Source organism: Diabrotica virgifera, chromosome 10 (genome assembly GCF_917563875.1).
Source record: "Diabrotica virgifera virgifera chromosome 10, PGI_DIABVI_V3a".
Taxonomy (NCBI): domain Eukaryota; kingdom Metazoa; phylum Arthropoda; class Insecta; order Coleoptera; family Chrysomelidae; genus Diabrotica; species Diabrotica virgifera.
The window spans coordinates 132802631-132827324 of record NC_065452.1 but is presented as its reverse complement, the minus strand read 5'-3'; the positions used below and the strand labels follow the sequence as shown (position 1 = coordinate 132827324).

Below are 24694 nucleotides of genomic sequence, written 5' to 3'. Positions count from 1 at the left end.
TCAGTTACTTCAAGTTACATAAAACCTATAAAAACAAAATTGATTTGATATATTATGAAGTCTATAAAACAGGGAAAATCCCCCAAAACCCCCCAAAAAACAGGTTTTCGGATTTTTGAAGGTGGGGAGACTTAAGGAAAAATCTGAAAAAAATTAAAAATATAGTGTTGCATAAAACACACAAGGTTAAGAAAAAATTAGACCTGCAGCTATTCCTAAAAAAAAGTTATACGCTTTTTTGAAAAAAAAATTCTTTTAATTTTTTGAGGTTATGTACACTCTACCTATGGGTCTATAAAAATAGGCATGTTTTATAAAAGCCTCAACTATGCGTGTGAATTTTTTGAAATTTTAAAATTGATTGCATCCCACCAAAAAATAAAAACGAAAAATGAAATTTTTGATGGTGGGGGCAGGGGGAAGGGGGGTGGTGGGTTAAACTCACGATGAATCCTATGTATTAATCACATAGAACTTAAAAAAATAAAAAAATTTAATTCTGTTAGTAAGTTCTGTTAACTTTTAATTTATTTATCCCGTCCATAAGTGGAAAGTTTGATGCGCCACTGTCGACGCATGTGCCACTGAAAAGTGACGGCACAGTGTTCAAACGTTTTCTTTTAGGTTCTACTATTTAAGTTATAGAGTCCCATCGTGCCTAAAATGATTAAGAAATTTCACCTATAGCGGCTCTTAGTCTACTATGATTATAACCTTGGCAATGACAAAAAGAGATGAAGCCCAACTCAGGACATTCGAGAGAAATATACCGAGAAAAGTATATGGCCCGGTGCAAGAGGAAGACGGCCACATAACGACGAGGTTAATGAATTGAAAGAAAACATGTCATGGTTGGGACATGTCCAGAGTCAAGAGGATGCAAAAACAATAAAGGAAATATTACAATGGAAGCCGATAGGAAGGCGAAAAAAGGAATGCCCAGAATGAGATGGCTAGATCACGTGGAAGGCGACCTGAAAACCATAAACATAGACAATGGAGGAGAAGGACACAAGAGAGATCTGAATGGAAGGACGTAGCCAGACAGGCATAGAGTCATCCAGGGTTATGATGCCAAAAGAAGAAGAAGAAAAGGAGTTTGTCACAGAAAATGAAACGGAGGCACCCAAAATACTAAAACACAGTAATAACTGAAATACTGAAAGAAATTGAAGTATGAAAAGCGATTGCCACTTTCTGTATCTCCCTCGTACATGAGATTTTTTACAGTCAAGTTATCCTATAAATTCCAGCTATCGATTGGCAGGTAGCATCCTTTTATTCTGTTTCCAAATGTGATTGAATATGAAAATTATGAATATTTTGCGTTTATTGTCCCTATACAGAGCCGTACTCCGAATAAAATTAATATATTTATATAAGTGTCTCATTAATTAGTTAAATATCTGCCAATCTCAATTACAGCCATTGTATTATTAATTATCTTTTATTTCGGCCATTTATATTCACACTCAAATAAATTATTATAATTAAAGTGTTAATAATTTAAAATTAAATGTTTAATCTGATACCTAAAAACTTTTGGTAATTAACTATTAATAAATCACTTTTTTGATGAATGCCGTTACAAATTTAGGATTACAAATTAGTTTTTATACTGAGTACTACTGTCTTTCCGAATTTTTATAAAATATAATCTAAATTAAGGAAATTAAATTAGGGATACTGTATTATGGTAATAATAGACGAGTACAGCACCTAGAGACTTGAAACTTTTTGTATTGTGTTCAGGATGACGTCAGGAAAAAGTCTACTAGATAAAAGCGGGTGGAAATGCATAGTTGTATTTTAAAGTGCATAAAATGCATCCAAAAGTGCATAGGCATGCAAGAATAAGCGTATTAAGGGCCATATTTTGTTAGTCTTTTGGGTTTTTTTTGGGTCTCTGAAGCTGACCCTACGCCAGTAGCGTACGTTCCGCGGAACGGGCCCGCTTTAATGCGCTTTTTGCTTCTTTTGTTTCTAATTTGATGGGGACATTTTGAACTACACAAGTACACACATAGGCCATGTAACTGCTTAATAGATTTTAATTTTTGTGTAGCTACTTATAAATAAAAAACGAAGAATACCTATTCCTCAAATATGTAATTTGAAAACTAAATTTATTGAAATACAGGGAACTCTGTTGTAAGGTTCCTTACACTTTTTACCTGCTTTCCAAAGCCCATGTTTCAACATTTGTAAAGACTAACCAACAGGGCCTGCCTACACGTGATAACTCAAACACTTGTACATTACCAAGATTCATGAATAAGATGTAGGTAAACTACAAAGTTGTAAATATGCATTGCAAGTTTTATACGGCCATAAAAATAATTCCAATGCAATAGGCTCGATACTCGTGTTTATTGAACCGTTTTCATTCAGCCTGTACCTACTTTTATAATAGAGGTAAGAAATTCTTAAACATTGAAATTAAATTCTAAATATATAGACAATAATAGTGGTAAGGATAACAAGACAATATATAGACACTAATTTTTTTTTAAGAAAATCTCTTCGTTTGATAAAAAGATATCAACCCCACCGTTACCCAGGAGTTTTTTTGATATATTTTATATTTTAAGCGTTTTATCTCCCTAGAGTCTAGAGGTTTGTATGTAATTATTTAACTTATTTATAAATAATGTATCATAATATAATGTATCATATTATGCAATTTCAGAAACTATTTTGTTGATATAAATTTTATTCCAATGTTCATTTTTTAAAAGCTAGTTTTCCGAGATTAATGAGGTTTTTAATCATAAGGTTTTTAATTATGACTGGAATTTTAGATGTAGAAAATTTTTTAGTTTCATTATTTATAAAAACGGCTGGCGTAAAGTGATCAATCATATGAGTATGAAAAAGGATAGGATAAATATTAATTTACTGTTTTAATAGTCCATTGTTTTTTTTAAGTATCTAACATCAAAAGTAAGTAAATTTCGATCAAAATAATGTTATTCTCTTTTTTTTTGGTTGGTAAAAAAGTCGTGAAAATCACTTTCTAATTAGCATCAGAAATGATATTACCGCTTCACAAATTACTTTACTTATTGTTTATAAGATATGTAAGAATCGTTGGTTCAAAGTGCCTATTTTTGACAAGGCTGTAGTCAAATGGGCTTAAACGAGTCACTAATCACGAGTGTGCAAAATTTTAACAGACATCTTATAACCAATTTTTGTCTTCAGGAAAACAAAAAGTCCAAAATATTCACAATAGCAAAACCTGTATTTTTTTATACTAGTTAAGATTTTTGATATCACCAATAATTAATAAAGTTATTTTGAAAAAACAAAATTTTTTCACAATTATAAATTTTTTTAAATTTAAAACCAAATTGTTTTCAAAAATGAGCACTTTGAAGCGGTAAAACTTACAGATCATATTATAAGCAATACATAAGTCAAGTAACTTGTGAAGCGGTAACGATTAATTTCATTTGGGATGCTAATTAGGGGGTGATTTTTACGATTTGTTTACCAAAAAAGTGTCCAACTTTATTTTTAGCGTTACATAGTTAATATTGATGCTAGAAACTAAAAAATGACAAAAATATATTCAAAAGTTGTGATGACTTTTTCTCATTGAAAATTGATTCATTTTTAGTTATTTCACGTTGAAATATTCGATTTGGAATTTGACGAATAAGAACCTATATTTCATGACCTATTGAGATTAAAGACTTCGTATATACACCATATTTTTCACTTTTTTATAAGCTATATTTTTACTAAGAATATTTTTTTCGATAACATACTTACTTTTTGAGGGTATTTGCGAAAAACCGTCTCAAAACGTGTTTTTTTTTAAATGAACATATTCACTCACAAATAATTCGAAAAGTATTGACTTAGTGAAAAAACTCTATAGAACTTAAGGGTTGCTTAGAATTAGTCAGTTTATCCAATTCCGGACTTATCTTAAACGTATGTTTTTCACCCGAGAAGGGGTAAAGGTAAAACATACCTAGGGCAGAAGCGCACATCGGCACAATATGTATCACTTTCTTTGTTTGACATGTTAGCTATGTGTATGCCAAATTTCATCTCAATCCGCGCAGTTCTTTAAAATGTACAGCAAAAACCGTGAGTAAAAGGACCATAAATTAGCTTGAGTTTTTATGATATATTTAATGATATATGATGATTTATACTTAACATGGCGGGGGCCCGCATCCCAACTGGAACCAGGGCCCGCTGATCTATCAGTACGCTACTGCCCTACGCCATCAGAATCGACCAAGGGAGCCCCTAGTGCCCAGGTTCACTGCTAAGGCACGTCGTCTGAGGTTTCAAGGAATTTCGGCACTAAATTGATGCAAACAGATTACTCGAGGGGTTTTAGGGTCGCTGAACAAGAAAACGCCATCAGAACTGACCCCCGGTGCGCTTGGTGCCCAAAAACCCTCCAAACTCCAGAAGATAACATGCCTAAGCAGTGACCTTGGGTACCAGGTGGTCCGGGGTCGGTTCTGATAGCGTATTCGTATTCAGCGATCCCAAAAACCGCCTAGTAATCTAATTGCATGCATTCAATCGAAAACCTTCGAAACTCCAGAAGATGACGTGCCTTAGCAGTGCCCGTGGGCACCAGGTGCTCCAGGGGTCAGTTCTGATGGCGCGGTCATGTTCAGTAATTCCAAAAACCCCTCGTGTAATATGTTTGTATCAATTTAGTGCAGAAATCCCTGGAATCTTCAGAATATGACGTGACCCTAAACACCAGGTATTCCGGATGTCGGTTATGACGGCGTAAAAACCGCCCGAGTAATCTATTTGCATCAATTTAATGCCGAAAACCCTCGAAAGTCCTGAAGATGACGTGCCTTAGCAGTGACACTGGGCACCAGGTACTCTGGGGGTCGGTTCTTATGACATATCCGTGTTCAGTGACTCCAAAACTCTCTCGGTTGCATGAATTTGGTGCCGATAAACCTGGAACCTCCAGATGAGGTGCCTTAACAGTGAACCTGGGCACCAGGTGTTCCAGTGGCCGGTTCTGATAGCGTAGTCGTGTTCAGCGACCCCAAAAACCCCCGAGTAACAAAATCTGTCGAGAGTAAACATCTAACCAAACAGTGTCATGACTAAAGCTCGGATTTATAGGCAACAAAAATTGAAGAAAAAGGCGCCTACATAGGAAAATATTTTTATTAAAAAAGGCAGGAATATTAACATTTAGGCAAAATATAGGCAATAAAGGAATATAACTTATTATTTATTGTACAAAGTGAATTAACGTAATATTAACTTAAGGCAGGTATATTTACACATCATAATCATAACATTAGTATAAATAAACTAGTAACTAAATAACTGTTAATTAATAATTAAACATTGTAACCACTTAAAATTTTATCATTAATAGAAACAACTAAATGTTTTTCAATATTTTCTTATTGTCTATATTGTCTTAAAACTATGTCTTCGATCACTTAAAATTAATTTGTACATTGAAAACGAACGTTCGACATCGACAGATGTAATTGGAGCATATTTCAGAGCGGATAATAAATCTGGCATAATTTGTAATTCCTCGGAAAATGTCCCATTCAAAACTTTAGCAACATTAGATAAAAACGAAAAACCTTCATTCTTGTCGAAAACATATTTCATTTTTTTTTAAATTAATTGACCGTTACTTCCAGGTGCCGATTTAATTTTCGTCTTTAAATTATCTATTAATTTTACTGACTCACATAAATTTATCTCTTGTTTTTTTAATAAGGTAATTGTGGTAACTATTAATTTATAATTGTCATTGATATAAGCGAGTTCCTGTTTCAATTTGGGATTTTTTAATATTTTTTTTTGCTTCTCGAATGGCTTCGGAAATATCATCATTAAATTCTGATATAACTAATTCTATTTCATTGCAGTGTTCAAAGTAAAAAAAAACTGTTTCGAGCCAGGTTCCCCACCTTGTAATTACTGGTTTAGGTGGCAAGGGGACACCGGCAAGTCTTTCTTTATATATTTGCACCCTCAACGGAGCCTTTACAAAAACTTTTTTCATAAAATTTATAAAATTATTTACCAACGGAAACAGATTTCTTATTTCTTCAGCAATTCTATTTACCCCGTGGGCTACACAAGTGCAATAAATTAAATTAGGATAAAAAATCTTTAAATTAACAGCAGCTTTTAACATATATGCCGCAGCATCTGAAAGCATTAAAACTATTTTATTCACTGGTATAGGGTTGGGTAAAAAGAGGTTTGTTAAACTATCTTGTATAAATCGACTTATTGTTAAATTGTTTGTTTTTTCCAATTCTTTAACGGCAACTAAATAAGGTTTTCTCGCAAAGTTTTCGTTCAAAGTTCCAATCATTAAATTAGCTATATACCTGCCGCATACATCTGTCGTTTCATCCACGATAATATACAAAAAATTGCCCTCTAACTCCCGCTTAATTTTTGAAATACATTCCACATAACATTTTTCCACAGTATGTTTTCTCAATGTACTCTCGTCCGGTAAGGGTTTATTAAAATATTTTTCGAAAAAGCATCTAAAACTAGGGTTATTAACTTTATATAGAGGAATGTTGGATGCAATCATCATCTGGCATAAATCAAATTTAAATGCGTCTTCCTCCTTTTTTTTTTAACTGCTTAAACTATCCCGCAGAGATATTTGGGCTAACTTAGAGGAATTTAATTTTTCCAAATTACGTTTATGAAGTGGGGTTCCACAATGCTGGTCAATAAAGTACTTTTTTCTACTTGAAATCTGAGAATTTAAAAAAAATAAATAGAATTCTAAAACCGCTTTAGAATTTAGTTATGTTGTGGGACGAGAAAAAAAGAAAAAAAATAAAACTTACCGATTTGCCGCATGGTTTACAAAATGCTCCATCTCCTTCTAGAGAAAGTTCCGAATAAGGTGCGATCCATAGCCTTAATTTAGATGTCATCTTTTCACACAAATGTCTAAAACGTTTTAAAACGTGTTCTTTGCTTTTCGGTATACGCAACAAAACTAAACTAGGATATAGCAATTTGTGACTAAACTCTGATACAGTAACCGACTGTACAACTGATAATAAACTAATAAAGCTTAGGGATTTCCAAATAGTTAACCCTCAAGTCTCGATCAGGTACATTTGCCTAGAAATCTGTTATATAAACAAACCATTGATATTTTATTATTGACCCAAAATGTTATTATAGAATGGTTTAGTAATAGAATAATATCATGGGTAGTACCATGAAATTTTAAAAAAGGCACAAATAGGCGGAATTTACGAAAAAAGGCAAAAAGTGCAAAAAACAATTATAATAGGCAAAAAAAGGCATTTTGCCTATAATCCGAGCTTTAGTCATGACATTGAAGAACTTGAAAACAGATACGACACGTTTAACATGTACAAAAAAGTGAAAGAAGCGGCTGGTATCTTCAATAAGAAATAAATTGCGTTGCTACAGGATGAACATGGTAAAGTAATATTTGAAGTAGAGAACAAACTTAAAAAATGGGAAAATTACGTTACGAACCTATTCGAAGACGATAGGAGTAGTTCACCTCCCGATATTACTAACTGCGACGGACCCCTAATAACACGCTCTGAGGTTATAAAAGCCATACAATCATCAAAAGATGGCAGAGCGACTGGTCCTGATGAAATTCCAACTGAAATATACAAGCTTATAAATGATTGCAATGTTTTAGAGGCTATAACTTCGTTTTTCAATACCATTTATACCAGCGGAGAACTACCTAATGGTTGGTCTAATTCACTGTTTATAGCTCAACCTAAAAAGACAACAGCAAAAACCTGTGCTGATTATAGAACCATCAGTTTGTTAAACTATTTATTGAAAATTTTTATGAAGGTAATACATGGTCGTATCTAGAATAAATGCGAGGAATACCTGGGTGACACAAAGTTTGGTTTCCGTAACGGGTTTGGGACGAGAGAGGCACTGTTTGGAATGAACGAACTTGCTCAAAGATGTCGAGATATATCTGTAGATATATACTGTTGTTTTATTGACTTCCAAAAGGCACTCTATATTGATCGAAGCTCTAAAAGACATTGGCTTGGACGGCAGAGATGTTCGAATAATTGCAAATTCATATTGGAATCAAACAACATCAGTTTTAGTAGATGGTGTGGAATCACAGGCTCTTAATATTAAAAGAGGAGTACGGCAGAGATGCCTCTTGTCACCCCTGCTTTTCAACGTTTACTCCCAAAGAATTTTCAGAAAAGCACTTTCTGAAAAACAAGAAGGAATATTTGTGAACGGTGAAATCATCAATAATTTGCGATATGCGGACGATACAGTACTCCTAGCTTCTACTCAAGAAGATCTGCAAACACTACTTGATAGTGTCGTTGAGAGTTGTAGGGAGGCAGGTCTGGATCTGAACATACGAAAAACCAAAATACTCGTAATAAGTAAACAACAGCATATAACACCGTCTATATATTATGTAAATAATACCAAACTTGAGCAAGTTGATAAAATCGTTTACCTTGGACATCAATTAAATTGTAACGCAGAAAGTTACGGCGAAATTAGATCTAGGATAGAGCAGGCTAGAGCCGCTTTTAGAAGGATGTCCAAGGTGTTATGTAACAGAGACCTAAAATTGGCATTGAGGATGATCCGCCTACTTCGCTGCTACGCGTTCTCGGTCTTACTTTACGGTGTCGAGTCCTGGACTGTGAATAAAATCGATCTAAACCGCCTGGAGGCTTTCGAAATGTGGTGCTATAGAAGAATTTTAAAAGTTTCCTGGGTGGAGAAGTTTCGAAACTCCACAATACTAGAACGTCTCAGCAAGACTACTGAGATCATAACAAGCATCAAGCAGAGAAAGCTGGAGTATTTCGGACATGTAATGAGAGGTCCCAAATATAGGTTGCTACAAAATATCATGCAAGGAAAAATAGCAGGCAAACGTAGTCCAGGACGAAGAAGAACCTCATGGTTGAAGAACTTGCGAGATTGGTATGGTGTTGATACAAACATGTTATTTAGGGTGGCAGTGAATAAAATTAAGATAGCTATGATGGTAACCAACTTTCTGAAAGGACATGGTACATGAAGAAGAAGAACAAAATCTGCCCCTCAATATGCTTATTTTGCCATGTTTATGCACTTTTAGATGCATTTTATGCATTTTAAAATGCAATTATGCATTTCCATCCATTTGTATATACAGTGGAACCTCAATAACTCGGATTAATCGGGACCGCGGCCGATCCGGGTTATCGAAAATCCGAGATAGCCGGAGAATATGGTAAACATTAATAAAATACGGTATACTTACAGATAAACTCCGTTAGAATTGAAATAACATGAAATATATGTATAAATATACACAGTACCTACACATCAAAATTACTAAAAAAAACACCAAACACAAACGTAAGCAAACGGAAGCGAACGATACAAGACACACAATACAATCACAACGATGTAATGTTATTTAAGAACAGTGAAAACTAAAGACCATTGTTTATAAAAGAATTCTTTAAATAGTCTTTCCTAAACAATGCTAAGACAGTTTGAAATAAAAAGAAATAGGTACTACAGACAGGTGCCTGTTGTTTCTGCGGCGTGTGCTATGAGTCATTTTTACTATCGATGGTTCAAATTACACACATACACATTATCTCTCAAATATTACATTACATACATTTTTATTGTTAAAAGGTTTGTCTGATAATTAACTATTTTGATGGGAAATAAGCCACAATTAAATTGAACAATAATTTTATTAACGTTTCGACGCCCAAATCGGGTCGTTGTCAAAATACAAAATATTGAAAATGTAAATGTTTATCTGATGAAAATCGGTCCGGGTTAGCCGGACTTCCGGGTTATCGGGGGCCGACTTATCGGGGTTCCACTGTAGTAGACTTTTTTCTTGATATACAAAAAGTTGCAACTCTCTAGGTGCTGTATTTAAAAATCGATTTATTCCGGTGTTTTCAGTGCTAAATGGCCTAGTCTATAAATGAGTTAGTAATACATGATGTGCCTTTTGGGCTTCGTTCGTAAAGAAGTTTATAGTAAAATTAGATACACTGCTTTTCAGATAAAACTATTCACCTTAAATAACTTTTGAACCACTGATTCTTAGACCAAAGGCAAAAACAAGTCAAATAATACTTGAAGGGGGAGACATTATGCCATAATTAAGCTTGCCGGGAAAGGCACCCTCTCACCCCCCCGTATCATCCTTTATTTTTTTTTAAATTACTTCCACCTCTTTTTATTTTATATTTGGATTCTCCTCGTTGTACTGATTTCAAAAATGTGTAATACATGATGCTTAAAGTAATTAGTTTATGAGAAAAATAAATACAAAAGCAAGAAAACTGGATTGAGAAAAATATTTTTTTGACAAAAAAAATATTTTTCTAGGTAGAAATATAAAAGTATAGTATAGAAGTATGTACCTATATTAGACTTTTTAAAGGAGAGGACTTTAGAATGATTTTGTCAGTATTTTTGAGGCATTCCTCGGACGACTTTATTGGATGACATGTATTTTTTATTTCACCCGTCTTGAGCTGCCCCCCCCCCCCACTTGCAAAAATCAAAAAACAAGTAGCCCTGATTTATGAGCTATTTATGAGCTTTCATATTCCGCAAACTAAAAATTTTGAGCTCGTTCCACTGAGCAGGAATTTACTACTTTAGTGGGGGAGGGGCTGAGTCAGCCCCCCCCCACTACTTAAAAATAGGAATATTGAATCGGTTTTTGCGGCAGAATTACGAGCTATTTATGAGCTCTTGAAATTATATAGTTTCGATTTTTGACCTCATCCCCTTCACCCCAAACAACCCTTTAATTGATTTAACTTAAGAGAAAAATGCTGAGAAAACTTAAAATATATCGTATTGCGGATATAATTCCTATAGATTATATACTCTAAGAATAAACTATTAAATCACGTGCATTTCGATTATTGAGCTACAACCCCTTCGCAAGAAAACCACCCTATCTTCCCGGCTTAAGAGAAAGTTGTACTTAAAATGCATTTAATTAATTATTTGGCGACTACATATCATTTAATAATTTATAAGCTTCCAAATTACGCACATTTAGATCAGCAAATTGCAATTTATTTTGTATAGTGCAGTCACTGAAGGTAAAAATCAACGATTACCCTCAATTTCGGTGAACTTTTATCGATTTTCTCGAAAATTGGTCAGTGGTTAGAGAATACGTCAAGAAACAAAGGTGAAATGGTACCACCTTGCGCCTTTACCCTGAGGGTGGAAACCCCCCCCCTTCTCGGGGGTGAAAATTATTTTATAAAAAATAACTGCACAGATCAATAAAAGAACAAATTAAAAGCAAAATTTATTATATAAAGTTATTAAAATAAGTCAATACTTTTTAAGTTATTAAAGATCAAAGATTTTAATTATTCGTGAAAAAAATGCATGTTTTGAAGCGGTTTTTCGTAAATCACTGAAAAACTGTAGGTTTTTACAAAAAAGTTAATAGTAGTTTAATTCGTATAGCTTATATTCTAAGAATAAACTCTTAAATCATGCGCCTTTCGATTTTAGAGCTACAACCCCTTCGCAAGAAAAACATCCCATATTCCCGGCTTAAGAGAGAGTTGTACTTAAAATAATTTAAATTAATTATCTGGCGACTACATATCGTTTAATAATTTATGAGCTCGCAAAATATACGCATTTCAATTATTGAATTTCCATTTTCTTTCTATAGTGCAGTCACTGAAGGTAAAAATCAACTATAACCTTCGATTTCGGTAAATCTCCATTCATTTTCACGAATTGATAATAACAACTTGCGGTTTTAGCCTGGGGTATATGTCACCCCTTCTCGGGGGTGAAAATTACTTTATTAAAAATAACCCCACAAATCGAGAGAGGGACAAATTGTAAGCAAAATTTTTTATATAATGTTATTAATAAATCAATACTTTTTGAGTTATTAAAGATCAAATATTTTAATTTTTGTGAAAGAAAATGCATGCTTTAAAGCGATTTTTCATAAATAACTCAAAAACTGTAAGTTTTTACAAAAACGTTTTCATCACTAAAATTGAAGCTAATAAAAAATATAATAAATTGCTTACTTGAAAAACCCTTTAATGTTAATTTAAAGTAAGTTATTGGTAATTAAATGTATATTTTTTTCTGCGACTGTTCAAATCTAAGGATTCAAGCTTAAATAACGGGAAAGAGATGCATTTTATAACACTTAGGTACTAAATACTTGTCGAAGTACTTAGAAATACCTATCAAAAATGAGCTCCAGAAAAAGTTGATAGCATCAAAATCCGCTGACCAATTTTCGTGAAAATGAATGGAGATTTACCGAAATTGAAGGTCATAGTTGATTTTTACCTTCAGTGACTGCACTATAGAAAGAAACTGGCAATTCAATAATTGAGATGCGTATATTTTGCGAGCTCATAAATTATTAAACGATATCTAGTCGCCAAATAATTAATTTAAATTATTTTAAGTACAACTCTCTCTTAAGTCGGGAATATGGGATGGTTTTCTTGCGAAGGGGTTGTAGCTCAATAATCGAAAGGCGCGTGATTTAAGAGTTTATTCTTAGAATATAAGCTATACGAATTAAACTACTATTTACTTTTTTGTAAAAACTTACAGTTTTTCAGTGATTTACGAAAAACCGCTTCAAAATATGCATTTTTTTCACGAATAATTAAAATTTTTGATCTTTAATAACTTAAAAAGTATTGACTTATTTTAGTAACTTTATTTAATAAATTTTGCTAATAATTTGTTCTTTTATAGATTTGTGCAGTTAATTTTTATAAAATAATTTTCACCCCCGAGAAGGGGCGGTATCCACCCCCAGGGTAAAGGTATATAAAGGCGGTACCATTTCACATTTGTTTCTTGAGGTATCCTCTAACCACTGACCAATTTTCGTGAAAATCGATGAAGGTTCACCGAAATTGAAGGTAATCGTTGATTTTTACCTTCAGTGACTGCACTATACAAAATAAATTGCAATTTACTGATCTAAATGTGCGTAATTTGGAAGTTTATAAATTATTAAATGATATGTAGTCACCAAAATAATTAATTTAATGCATTTAAGTACAACTTTCTCGTAAGCCGGGAAGATAGGGTGGTTTTCTTGCGAAGGGGTTGTAGCTCAATAATCGAAATGCACGTGGTTTAATAGTTTATTCTTAGAGTATATAAGCTATACGAATTATATCCGCAATACGATATATTTTAAGTTTTCGCAGCATTTTTCTCTTAAGCTAAATCAATTAAAGGGTTGTTTGGGGGTGAAGGGGATGAGCTCAAAAATCGAAACTATATAATTTCAAGAGCTCATAAATAGCTCGTAATTCTGCCGCAAAAACCGATTCAATATTCCTATTTTTAAGTAGTGGGAGGAGGGCTTTATTTCTATTATACACACATCAAAATAATCTAGGGGACACCTATATTAACAGCTTTAAAGCAATGTTAGCTGCAAATACAAAAATAAATTTATGATTTTAATATTTTTTGTTGTTTTTTCGATTATTGTACCAACTTGGAGGGTAATGCTGACAAGAATGGCTATAAAAAATAAAACAAAACTTCAGTATGCGTTTTTGTCTGTAAGATAAGAAGTAATATTTCTTTAATTGATACTTGATTTTCGATGTCTATGTGGATTTTTATTTAGTTTTGCAAGTGCCAATAATGAAGAGACACCATTTAAATCGCTAAATGCAGTGGCGTGCTATCGGGATGCTTAGACCTGACAGAAGTCAAAGAGACGTTGCTGAGGTCCTCCACACGAACAGTACTGTCATTAATTGTTTGTGGTTAAGGTTTCATGAAACTAGTGACGTTGCTGAACGTCATACAGGCCGTTCAAGGATATCCAACCAGTTAAAGACCGTTTTCTTAGGTTGCAGGCTTTGCGAGTTCTCACTTTAACTGCATCACAATTACAAATAAGGCTGCAAAAGACCCATCAGGTGTTTGTAAGTTGCCAAACTATTAGAAATAAACTGCATGACGTAGGTTTAGATATACCTAGAGCTGTGACAGTGCCTGTGTTATCCAGAGGAAATCGCGCTCATCGACTTCAGTGAGCACAAGAACATGCAAATTGAGTTAGATGTTAGTGAGCCTCTACTTTATTCAGGAATAAGTCTCGATTTGGATTTGCAACAGATACGAGACGAACAAGAATTTGGAGACGATCTGGCAATGCTGAACGATTGGTCGCCGTGCAGGAGGTTCATAGTCAGCAAGGCGGCAGAATAATGGTATGGGGTGGCATCACTCTTAGTGGAATAACCAATCTCGTTTGTCTGGAAGGGTTTATAAATGCATCAGACTACCGCAATATTATTCTCGAACCTATTGTTGTACCCTTTGCATAACAAGCTGGTTCCCAATTTCAATTAATGCACGAAAATGCGCACGCACATAATGCCAGGGTCTTGCGAACATTCCTTGAAGATAATGAAATTGAGGTTTCTCATGGCCTGCACAATCGCCAGATTTAAACCCAATTGAGCATGTATGGGCCATATTGGTCAGATGCATTTTACAGCAAAATATTGCGTTCAATACAAGACAGCAACTGTTTGAGGGTCTTTCAGTGGTGTGGAGCAGAATACCGTAGAAAGACACTGACCATCTGATCATAAGTTAGACTAACAGATGTAGGGCAGTAATCAACAACCGTTGAGGTCATACACTATACTACCTTAACCTAAAGACAACTTTGTTGGGAGTTGAGGGGCAACAAAATAGTGTTTTATTTTTTATGTTAGCATTTTTTGACTTATGGAGTTCTCTCTTAATTTTTTTAAGAGCTATTGCGATAATTCTAAGAAAAAATGTTTATTTTATATTCGAGACACTTGTTTATAACTTCTTTTTTAAATATTTCAAATAAATTATTTGAAATCCTTCTGTAATCTCGCATTTTGTTTTTGTCCCCTAGATTATTTTAATGTGTGTATAAGTTCGTTATTATGTTGCTGTTGTGGATAATAAAATATCTAAATTATTTTATAGTGTGAACAGCCAAAGGAAGGAATTGCTAGCAGTCCAACCAAGATGGAGGAATATTGCAGAGAAAATGGTTTCCATGCTTGGTTCGAGACTTCAGCTAAAGATAATATTAATATAGATGAAGCAGCTAGCTGTCTTGTAGAAAAAGTATGTATCTTATTTATATAGACCACCTAGATTCTATAAGACCATGTAAGACCACACATAACATTTCAGTTCTTTCGTATATGCATAGACAGGTTTCTTTCGCATAAAACTGGTTTTCACTTTCAGATCATAAAAGCCTTACGTGACATTTCTTCTTCTTCTTCTTCTTTTTCGAAACTCCTTATGCCCCTCAGGGGCGTCGGAGATTTTATTCATCCTCTATCCAAATCTTCCATTTCTTGCGGTCCTTTGCTAACTCTTTCACTTGTTGAAGTGTTTTTCCTTTTTCCTGTCCAATTTCTATAATCTGATCGATCCATCTCTTTCTTGGCCTCCTTTTCCTTCTTTTACCATAGCTTTTTGATTCCATCACCTGCTTTGGTAGTCTTCCTTGGTCCATTCTGTTAATGTGTCCATACCATTTGAATTTTCTTTTTTAGATCTTGGTTATTATCGATTCCTGTTTCAGTCTTTGTCTAATATCTTCATTTCTTATTCTGTCCAATTTCGTTTTTCCTGCTATTTTTCTCAGCTGCTTCATCTCCGCTGCGTTTATTGTACTGTCTATTTTTGCATTGTTTACCCGTATCTCACTTGCATATATTTAAAGTTGGTACAGATATTGCATTGTATACCTTTAGTTTTATTTCTTTATCTATTTCTTCCTTTCCAAATATTGTTTTATTTAGTGCATAGTAGATCTTATTTGCTTTTTTCGCCCTGTATGAGATTTCTTGATCTAGCTTTCCATCCTCTGATATTGTTACTCCCAGGTATTCAAACGTTGAGACTGTTTCTATTATTTCGTTTTTGCACCTAAATATCGTTTGGTTTATTTTTTTCCTTTTCTTTTGGGCTACTATCATGGTCGTCGTTTTCTTTACATTTACCTCCACTTTAAAATTTTCTATTTCTTCCACCCAGATATCGATTAATTTTTGCATTTTCTCTTTATTGTCTGCCATTATTACTAGGTCATCTGCATATAGTAATCCCTCCATTCTCACTGGTACTAAATTCCTGTACCCTATTGTTGACTGTAATTGCCTTGACTTTCTTTTAGCGCTCTTCATTACTCTATCCATTACTAATATAAACAAAACTGGGCTGGGCTCCTTAGGTTTATTATTGGTGATCTTTCTCCGTTTATTTGTACTTTAGCAAGTACGTTTCTATATGTACTTTTTACCACACTTACTATCTTTTGCGGGATTTGCAGGTCTTCCATTACTGACCATATTACTTCTCTATTTATAGAATCAAAAGCAGCTTTAATATCTATAAACGTAATATATAAGTCTTCTCCTATTTCGTTTTTCCTTTCAATTATATTACTCAGTATGTATATATTATCTGTTGTTCCTCTTTCCTTCCTAAAAGCAGCTTGTTCTTCTTCTAGTTTTCCTTCCAGTTCTTTCCTGAGCTTCCTTTCTCTTATCCCGGTGTAGACTTTATATGCCACTGATGATAAGCATATAGCCCTATAGTTATCACATTCCGCTTCATCTCCTTTCTTGTGTATTGGTATCAATAAATTTTCTTTCCAATCTTTCGGTATCTTTTCTGTTCTTCATGTTTCCCTCATTATTTCCAGTAGCCAAAACTTGCCTCGTTCTCCCACGTACTTTATCATCTCCGGATCAATGTCATCTGCACCTCCCGCTTTTCCAATCTTTATTCTTGGCAATCCTTCTTCAATATCTTTGATATAAATTTCGTCTACTCGATTGTCCCTATCCTCTTCTGTTTCCTGCTGTCCTCTCTCCTCATTTTGTTGGTTGCTTGCCTCGAATTTTTCTTTATAATGCTTATTCCATATGGTTAGTATGTCCTGTATGTTTGTTTTCAATTCATTTGGCTCATTTCTAATTCCTCTTATTTGTTTCATTTTTGTTCCTTTCATGCTTCTTATTTTATTCCAAAACGGTTTATTGTTATTCCCAAAACCTTCGTTCAATTCTTCACCGAATTCCTTCCAGCTTTTCTTTTTCGCATCTTTTACTAGTTCTTTCACTATATTTCTCTGTTTTCTGTATTTGTCTCTGTCTTGCTCTTCATTTGTGTTTATGTATCGCTTCCACATTTCTTTCTTCTTTTTTACTGCTTGCTGTATTTCCTTATTCCACCATCCAGTTCTTTTATTATTCTTCCGATTCTTTCTTATTCCACATACTTGTTTTGCAGTGTTCCATAAAGTGTCTCAATTTTTTCAATCTCTCTTCCATATTCCATATTTCCTCATTGTTTTCATGCTGTTCCAGTATTTTATCTGTCTCTCTTTGGTATAACTTCCTCACTTCCATATTTTTTATCTTATGTATGGCTATTCTTGTATATTGAGGACTCTCTATTATTTCCATTAGTTTCATGTTTACCTCTGCTGTCACTAGTCTGTGTTGGGTACCGAGGTCGACTTCGTTCTCTGTTTTTATATTTTGTATCGTTAGGTCTGCGTCTCGAGGATATACTATGTAGTCAATTATGCTTCTCGCATTTCTTTCTTCTGCTACGTATGTATATTTTTCGTTTCTCGGTTGATATCAGAAAGAATGACCTATTAACAAGTCATTTATTTTACTTGACATTTCGATCCTAGTTATTATCTCTTCATCACAGTCACAATGTACATTTCACCAGCTTCCAAGTTATTTAAAATGGTTTACAGGTTATATTTCCTCTCCATTAAGGGAAACCAACATTAATCTATATTAATCTTCCCAACTGCCATCCACTTTGTCTTTGAAATGTTAAGGCCTCTCCGATAACTTGTTTCACTGACTAGATTTACTAATGTCTGGGTTAGATTAGATAGAAGAATCTCTTAGATTAGATAGAATAATTCGACTAGACGCTCACATTTTTGATTTCTCTATTATATTATTATTTCATGTCTCTTTGCTATTTTTAGCACTTCTCTTTAACGGTAGAATTCTTCAATGTTCTGCTCATCTGCGGCAGAAGTGGGAGCATAAACTTGGATTATATCTGTACTAAAATGACTCGGTCTCTCTGACATATTTATTAAGTGAGAGCTCTATATTTCTGTATACCTTCTCCATTTTTCTAATGTTTGTCCTAACAATAGTTTTAACAGTGTGGGTGATAAGCTGCAACCTTGCTTGAGACTTTTTGTTGCTCTGAATCCTTTGCTCACCTTATTTCCCTGTTTAGTGTCCATTAAAGCGTCATGGTACATAGTTTTGACAGCTTTTATTAGTTCTTTCTATGTTTATCAATCGCTTCCCATAGTTTAGTCAGGGGTACACTATCATAGGATTTCTTTATTATTCCTTAGTTTTGTGTCCTTTCTTACATATAGTTGTTAGGTAGCTTTCTTTCCATTCAAATGGTATTTGTCTCGTGTTGAAATCATCATCATCATCAACAGCTATTCCATCTATCGTCGAATGTAAGCCTCCCTTAGGTGCGTTCATTCATATCTGCTTGCTGTTTTTGCATCCAATCGTGGTCAGCCATTCGCTTGATGTCATCAGTCTATCTTGTTTGAGGTCTGCTTCTACTTCTTTTGCTTGCCCTTGGTCGCCACTCGAGAATTCGCTTTGTCCAACGGTTGTCTTTCATTCTTCTTATGTGTCCTCTCTGTTATGGTACATCGGGGCAGGGCCCACTTGTGAGCCCTTCAGACACCTAGACCTCCTACGGCGGATCCATTGTATCACCCCTATCTTACGGACCAGGTCCATGAGAACCTGGTCTTCGGCGTTTATGGGGCCCAGGCTGTACCGAGCTCCCATGCTAGTCCGCCAGAAACCTTATGGCCTCACATAAAGCCACAAGTCTCTTAAAAGACAGCTCCCTCATCTGGCTCGGCTGCATAGATGCCGATCCCAGGATCTGCCACCTCCGATAGGCCAATGCCGGGCACTCCCAGAGGACATGTGAGGAGGTTTCCTCCTCCTCATTACATAGACGGCACCGTGAGACATCCGCCAGTCCAAGCAGGTGAAGGTGCCGTCGGAGTCTACAGTGGCGGTGAGCATACTTGACCAGGGAACATCTTCTATGATCCAGAAGAAGCAGTTGGGCTGTAAGACTTTTGGATGGCCCCACTATGTGGTGCCTGGCCTGTCTCATACCTCCACAACTGGCCCAGGAATCCTGGAACCTCCGCAGAGGAAGCTCCCTGAGACTACCTCGACCAGCACTGAAGGGCACTCCAATCACTGGTTCGGGTCCCACAGGCAGAGCGGATGAGCCCCGCCTTGTCAGGGCGTCAGCTCGTTCGTTACCTTCCACCTTCGTGTGTATCCTGGTACCCATACCAACCTAACCCTGTTGGTTATAGCAACGTCATCCAGAGCTCTCTTGCATTCAAGAACCAGCTTAGAGTTGATCTGGGGCGCTTCCAAAGCCCTTAGCGCTGCCTGGCTGTCAGAGCAGATAGAGATGGTCCTGCCTGAGCAAGCCCTATCTGTAATCTTTTGAGCACATGCCAGGATTGCAAATATCTCGGCCTGATAGACTGATGCATGAGAGCCGAGAGCCCGGCTAGACTCAAATCCGACTCCACCACCGTACACTCCAGCACCTGCCCGCTCGTCTGCTCTACACCCATCTGTGAACCAGGTGAGCCCACTCCGACAGATTAGTGTAGGTTCTCGTTCTACCCATTCATCCCAGTCAGGAAATTGAACCAAGAAAGAGGATGAGAACTCAAATTGAGGGGACATGCTGTCCTGTACCATAGAAAGCACAGGACAACACTCGATAGCCTGTCTCCAAATGTCACAATGGCTCATCCGCTCACTCGTTCCCAACCAGTATCCAGAGCAGTTGAGACGATAGGCTGCCATCATGGCTTCGTGCTCTACAATGAGATGTAGAGGAGGTAAATCCAGCAGAACCTCAAGAGCTGCTGTGGGAGTGGTCCTTATGGCTCCTGAGATGCCAACGCATGCCAACCGCTGTAGATGAGTCAACTGGACCTTGACTGAAGACAGTCTAGCCCGGGGCCACCACACGATGTGTCCTCTCAGTTCCATTTTAACATGGCAATCTTTTGGATCACATCTGTTACTTTTGATCATTTTCCTCTCAGTCACTTGAAGTTTGTGGACTACACTGTTGCCAAAACTCCAAGTTTCAGTTCCGTATGTCAGAACTGGCAACACGAACTGATTGAACGTTTTTGCCTTTAAAGTGTTTGGCAAGTTTGATTTAAATACTGTTTGTAATCGACCAAATTCTGCCCACGCTAAGGAACATCTATTTAAATGAGTCTTTAGGTTAAACTTTGACAGTTCTAGTTGTTGTTGAGATATTCATCTTAAATATTCTTTCAGAGATTGTTGAATAAAAGCAAAATATACAGGGTGTCCAGAAAATCTACCGACAAACGAAGACAGGAGATTTCTCAGATAAATTTAAGACATTTTAACCTAATTCTTCTAGTCCGAAAATGCTTCCTAGGGAGATAGAGCTCTTTGAAGATGGCGTCTTGTAATTAGTTTTTCTTAAATAACTCCAGAACGCTTTTATTTAGAAAAATGAAAATTGGTACACGTATTTATCTTCCAGAGATAAATCGACTACATTTATTGTGAATTTCTAGTACCGTTCATAGGCGTCCGTTTTGGGTAGGGCAACGGTTATTTTATCGCATAACTTTTAAGTCTTTAACTTTTAACCATCTTTAATACTGGATTATTAAATTATGAGGCATGCTAGTACTAAAAGGTACTCTTGCTTTAAGTCGGTAAAACACACCGTTTTCTAGAAAAATCGATTTGAAAATTTTTCTTTTATGAATTTTCAAAAAAAAAAATTCAAAAAAAAACATTTAGAAAAACGAAAACTGGTACGTATATTTTTATTCCAGAGACGAATCGATTTCATTAATTGCGAATTTCTAGTACCGGTCATATGCGTCCGTTTTGGGTAGGCCAAGGGTTATTTTATCGCATAACTTTTTTGTACTTAATTTTTAAGAATTTTTGACTTTAGATTATTAAATTGTGAGGTATTCTAGTACTAAAAGTTACTCCTGCTATAAGTTGGTAAAATACACCGTTTTTTTTTGAAAAAATTTTTCAATTTTTTTTTCAAATTTAAAAAAACGAAAAATGTTCAAATCGATTTTTCTAGAAAACAGTGTGTCCTACCGACTTAAATCAAGAGTACCTTTTAGTACTAGAATATCTCATAATATAATAATCCATTATCAAAAATGCTTGTAAGTTCAAAACAACAAGAATGTGTGTGTACTTTGTACGCACGTAAGAAGTTATCCTTCTACTACATATTATGTGATTTTTAAGACAATAACAAAAATTTAAAAAAATAAAAGAATAAAACGCACACAAACACATTGAAAAATGCCACAAAGAAAAAATGATTTCTGAACGATAATAATTGTTGGCAAAAATTTTAAATACGCATTTTCTGAAAAAAAAATTATATAACAAATATACTTACAATCATAACATGCATAAAAAAATAAAAAAAATAAAACTTGCATCGGGAATTGAACCCTTGAATTTCGTGCCGCTTTGACTCGTAATCGAAGCGTAGACTCACTCGTCCAATCCCACATTATTTATCATGTGGAAAAATACGGTAACTGGACGTTTTACTGTTTGACAGTTGTTTTGAAAATTAAATTATTTAGTTTAAATTTATTGGAAGAAAATATAAAAATATAACAAAACAGTGAGAAAACAATATATTAGATGAAGATTGGTAGAACTTTTGTTGGTAATCAAATTAAGTATGTAAATCAAAGCATTACATACCTACTAGATAAATAAATCTACGCCAAAAAATCATAATTTAAAAATAAAAATCGAACCTAATTTGGGATTTCTCTCTAAAATCCGCATTCTTGAGAAAATAAATGTATGTATTTCAACCTAATCCAAATGTATAATTACAATATGATTATAATAAAAACTACTTACCAAATTAGAATGAGTTTTCCTTGTCCAAAATAGGCCAAAAGTCCAAAAATATAGGTATATGAAAACTATTTAAAAAGGCAGTATAACTGTTAACTAACTTTTGTTTGTTGTTTCTTTTCACACAAATTTTAAAACGCAACAACCATAAATAATCTAACTACAGCTGTGCCACAGCCGCCATATTGAATAATTTTTGACATGTCATTTGAACATCCAATCAGAACAAAGTTATAATGCGCATGCGCCCGGTCGCTAGGTTTTCCCATGTAAAAATTTACCCTCTATCGCCGGTAAAGAAGTATAACTTCAAAAAAGTTATGCGATAAAATAACCGTTGCCCTACCCAAAACGGACGCCTATGACCGGTACTAGAAATTCGCAATGGATGAAATCGATTTATCTCTGGAAGATAAATATGTGTACCAATTTTTGTTTTTCTAAATAGAAACGTTCTGGAGGTATTTAAGAAAAACTAATTACAAGACGCCATCTTCAAAGAGCTCTAGCTCCCTTAGGAAGCATTTTCGGACTAGATGAACTGGGTTAAAATGTCTTAAAATTATATGAGGATTCTCCTGTCTTCGTTTGTCGGTAGAGTTTCTGGACTCCCTGTATATTAGGTAATGCTGGAAACATAGTGATAAAAAAGAAAAAGAAAGTAATGGTTAAGGAAAAGAAAGATAATGATTTTTTCATAATAAATTACTTATTTCTATGATTGCAGATATTAGCCTATGATTCAGTCATAAACAGTGACTCAAAGCGTTCCTCAGATCAATTTTCTTTAAGACGAGATAGTGATGGAAACTCATCATCCAGAAGAAGTTGTTCCTGCTAAAAAAAGAGCTAAACCACATTGTGTAATATTACTTTATTTTTAATAGCAAATACTATTGTTCAATTCACTTCTTAAACAGATCTTCTCATATGTAAATAGTACCCACTAATCGCAAAACAAGTACTGTTACACCTATCTCATAATGGAACCAACATAATTCTTAGAAAGTTCAAGAATTGTCTAAACCTATACCGCACACATCTTATGGAGAATATAATGTCAATCAAATGCAATAAAATTTACATGAATAGATTCGTCTCGAAATCACAATCATTTCATATCGTTGCGTCAACTCTGAATTATGATTAATAACATAATATAAATTGTAATTAAAGTTTATGGGAATAGCATTTTTGAAGTCTATAAAACTGTCATTCATAAATTATAAGTCGATTAGAGGAACTATAAACTTTTGTACAACTGATCAAATTATACACACTATGAGATAAGGGTAAGCCTATGTCTTAATACCTGAAGAAAGATTTATGAACTGGTGATTTACAAAATCTTTTTTCTCTCTTTGACACACGTACATTCAAATTTGATTTTAGATTTATTTATATCAATTTACGCCATTATTAATCAAAATTCAGAGTTGGCGTAATGATATGAAATGATTGTAATTTCCAGACGAATTTATTCGTGTAAATTTTAAATTTTAAATTTTAAAAATAAAAATTTGAATTGTAGAGAAACACTCATTGATATTTTTCTTACCACAAGTTATAAACAGTAAGTTTGTTTAATAATTAAACATTTTTTTCGAATTTTCTTGCCAAGTTTTTGGTTTTTAAACCTTTCCGAATGTATTGCATTTGACGATTATTATCAAAAACACAGAGTCTTAGTTGATATGGATACGGTTTTAGTATATTTGGAATATTTGGCATATAGCAGGTCTGCAAAATCTACCATCGTCTTAAAAACTGTATTCTTCTGGAATATTTTTAGAATTGATTGTTGTGGAGGCTTTCCTCTACAGTTTAACATTAAAATGTATTTATTCATGAGATAAATTGTTCCTATTAGATCTTTTAAATGAGATAATTATTGTTTTATTGCCTTAAGTGACCTAGTAATACAACCTGAATACTCCAGGCTTCTCCAGCCAATATACAAATACAACCACAACTGAAATAACTTGTAAATGTACTTGTTTTGCATGTGGTGTAAGAAAAAGTTAGTATGTACTTAAATATACTTTTTTCAAGTTTTGGAACCTGGTCTTTTAGATAAGATTGTAGACAGTTTTCTTTGTATTCACTAATAGATAAGTACTCTACGTAGATATATCGTTCATTATATTTTTTATCACTATTTTAATAGTAAAGAAATGTTTTTAAAAACGTGTTTTTAATGTAACTCGTGTCATGTAATATCGACGATAAAGACTTAAGGATCATTTCATACCTCTACCAAGAACAAAAGGCTAAAAATCAGAATAAAAAGTGAAACACCTGGAAAAAACAATATCGAGAAGAAAGTAAGACAGGGATGTGTCCTGTCACCTTTGCTGTTCAACGTTACTCTGAGAAGATATTTAAAAAAGCAGCTTAGGAAGGCACCTCGGATGGTATAATTATAAACGGGCAATGTATAAATAACCTGCGATACGATGATGACACGAACATTCAAGGCATAGAGCGCTTCACGCTGGCCTAGTTTTTGCATTCGATTAGGGCACCACATGGAATCTTATTACCCAGGATTCCATTGTGAAGAGCATTTGGCTACGATAGTTGTGCCCAAACTCAAAATA

At 34.5% G+C, this 24694-nt stretch overlaps 1 protein-coding gene across 3 annotated transcripts in view; it reads left to right on the top strand.

Annotated features, from left to right (window-relative positions):
* Window positions 1-24281, top strand: part of LOC126893412 (ras-related protein Rab-38) — a 103385-nt gene extending 79104 nt beyond the window's left edge. For all 3 annotated transcript variants that reach the window (XM_050663561.1, XM_050663560.1, XM_050663562.1), the window contains exons 4-5: window positions 15037-15180; window positions 22822-24281. In XM_050663561.1, the coding sequence (XP_050519518.1) occupies window positions 15037-15180; window positions 22822-22935 (258 nt within the window). In that variant the 3' untranslated portion in view covers window positions 22936-24281. The remainder of the gene's footprint in view (window positions 1-15036; window positions 15181-22821) is intronic.
* The last annotated feature ends 413 nt before the right edge of the window (window positions 24282-24694 follow it).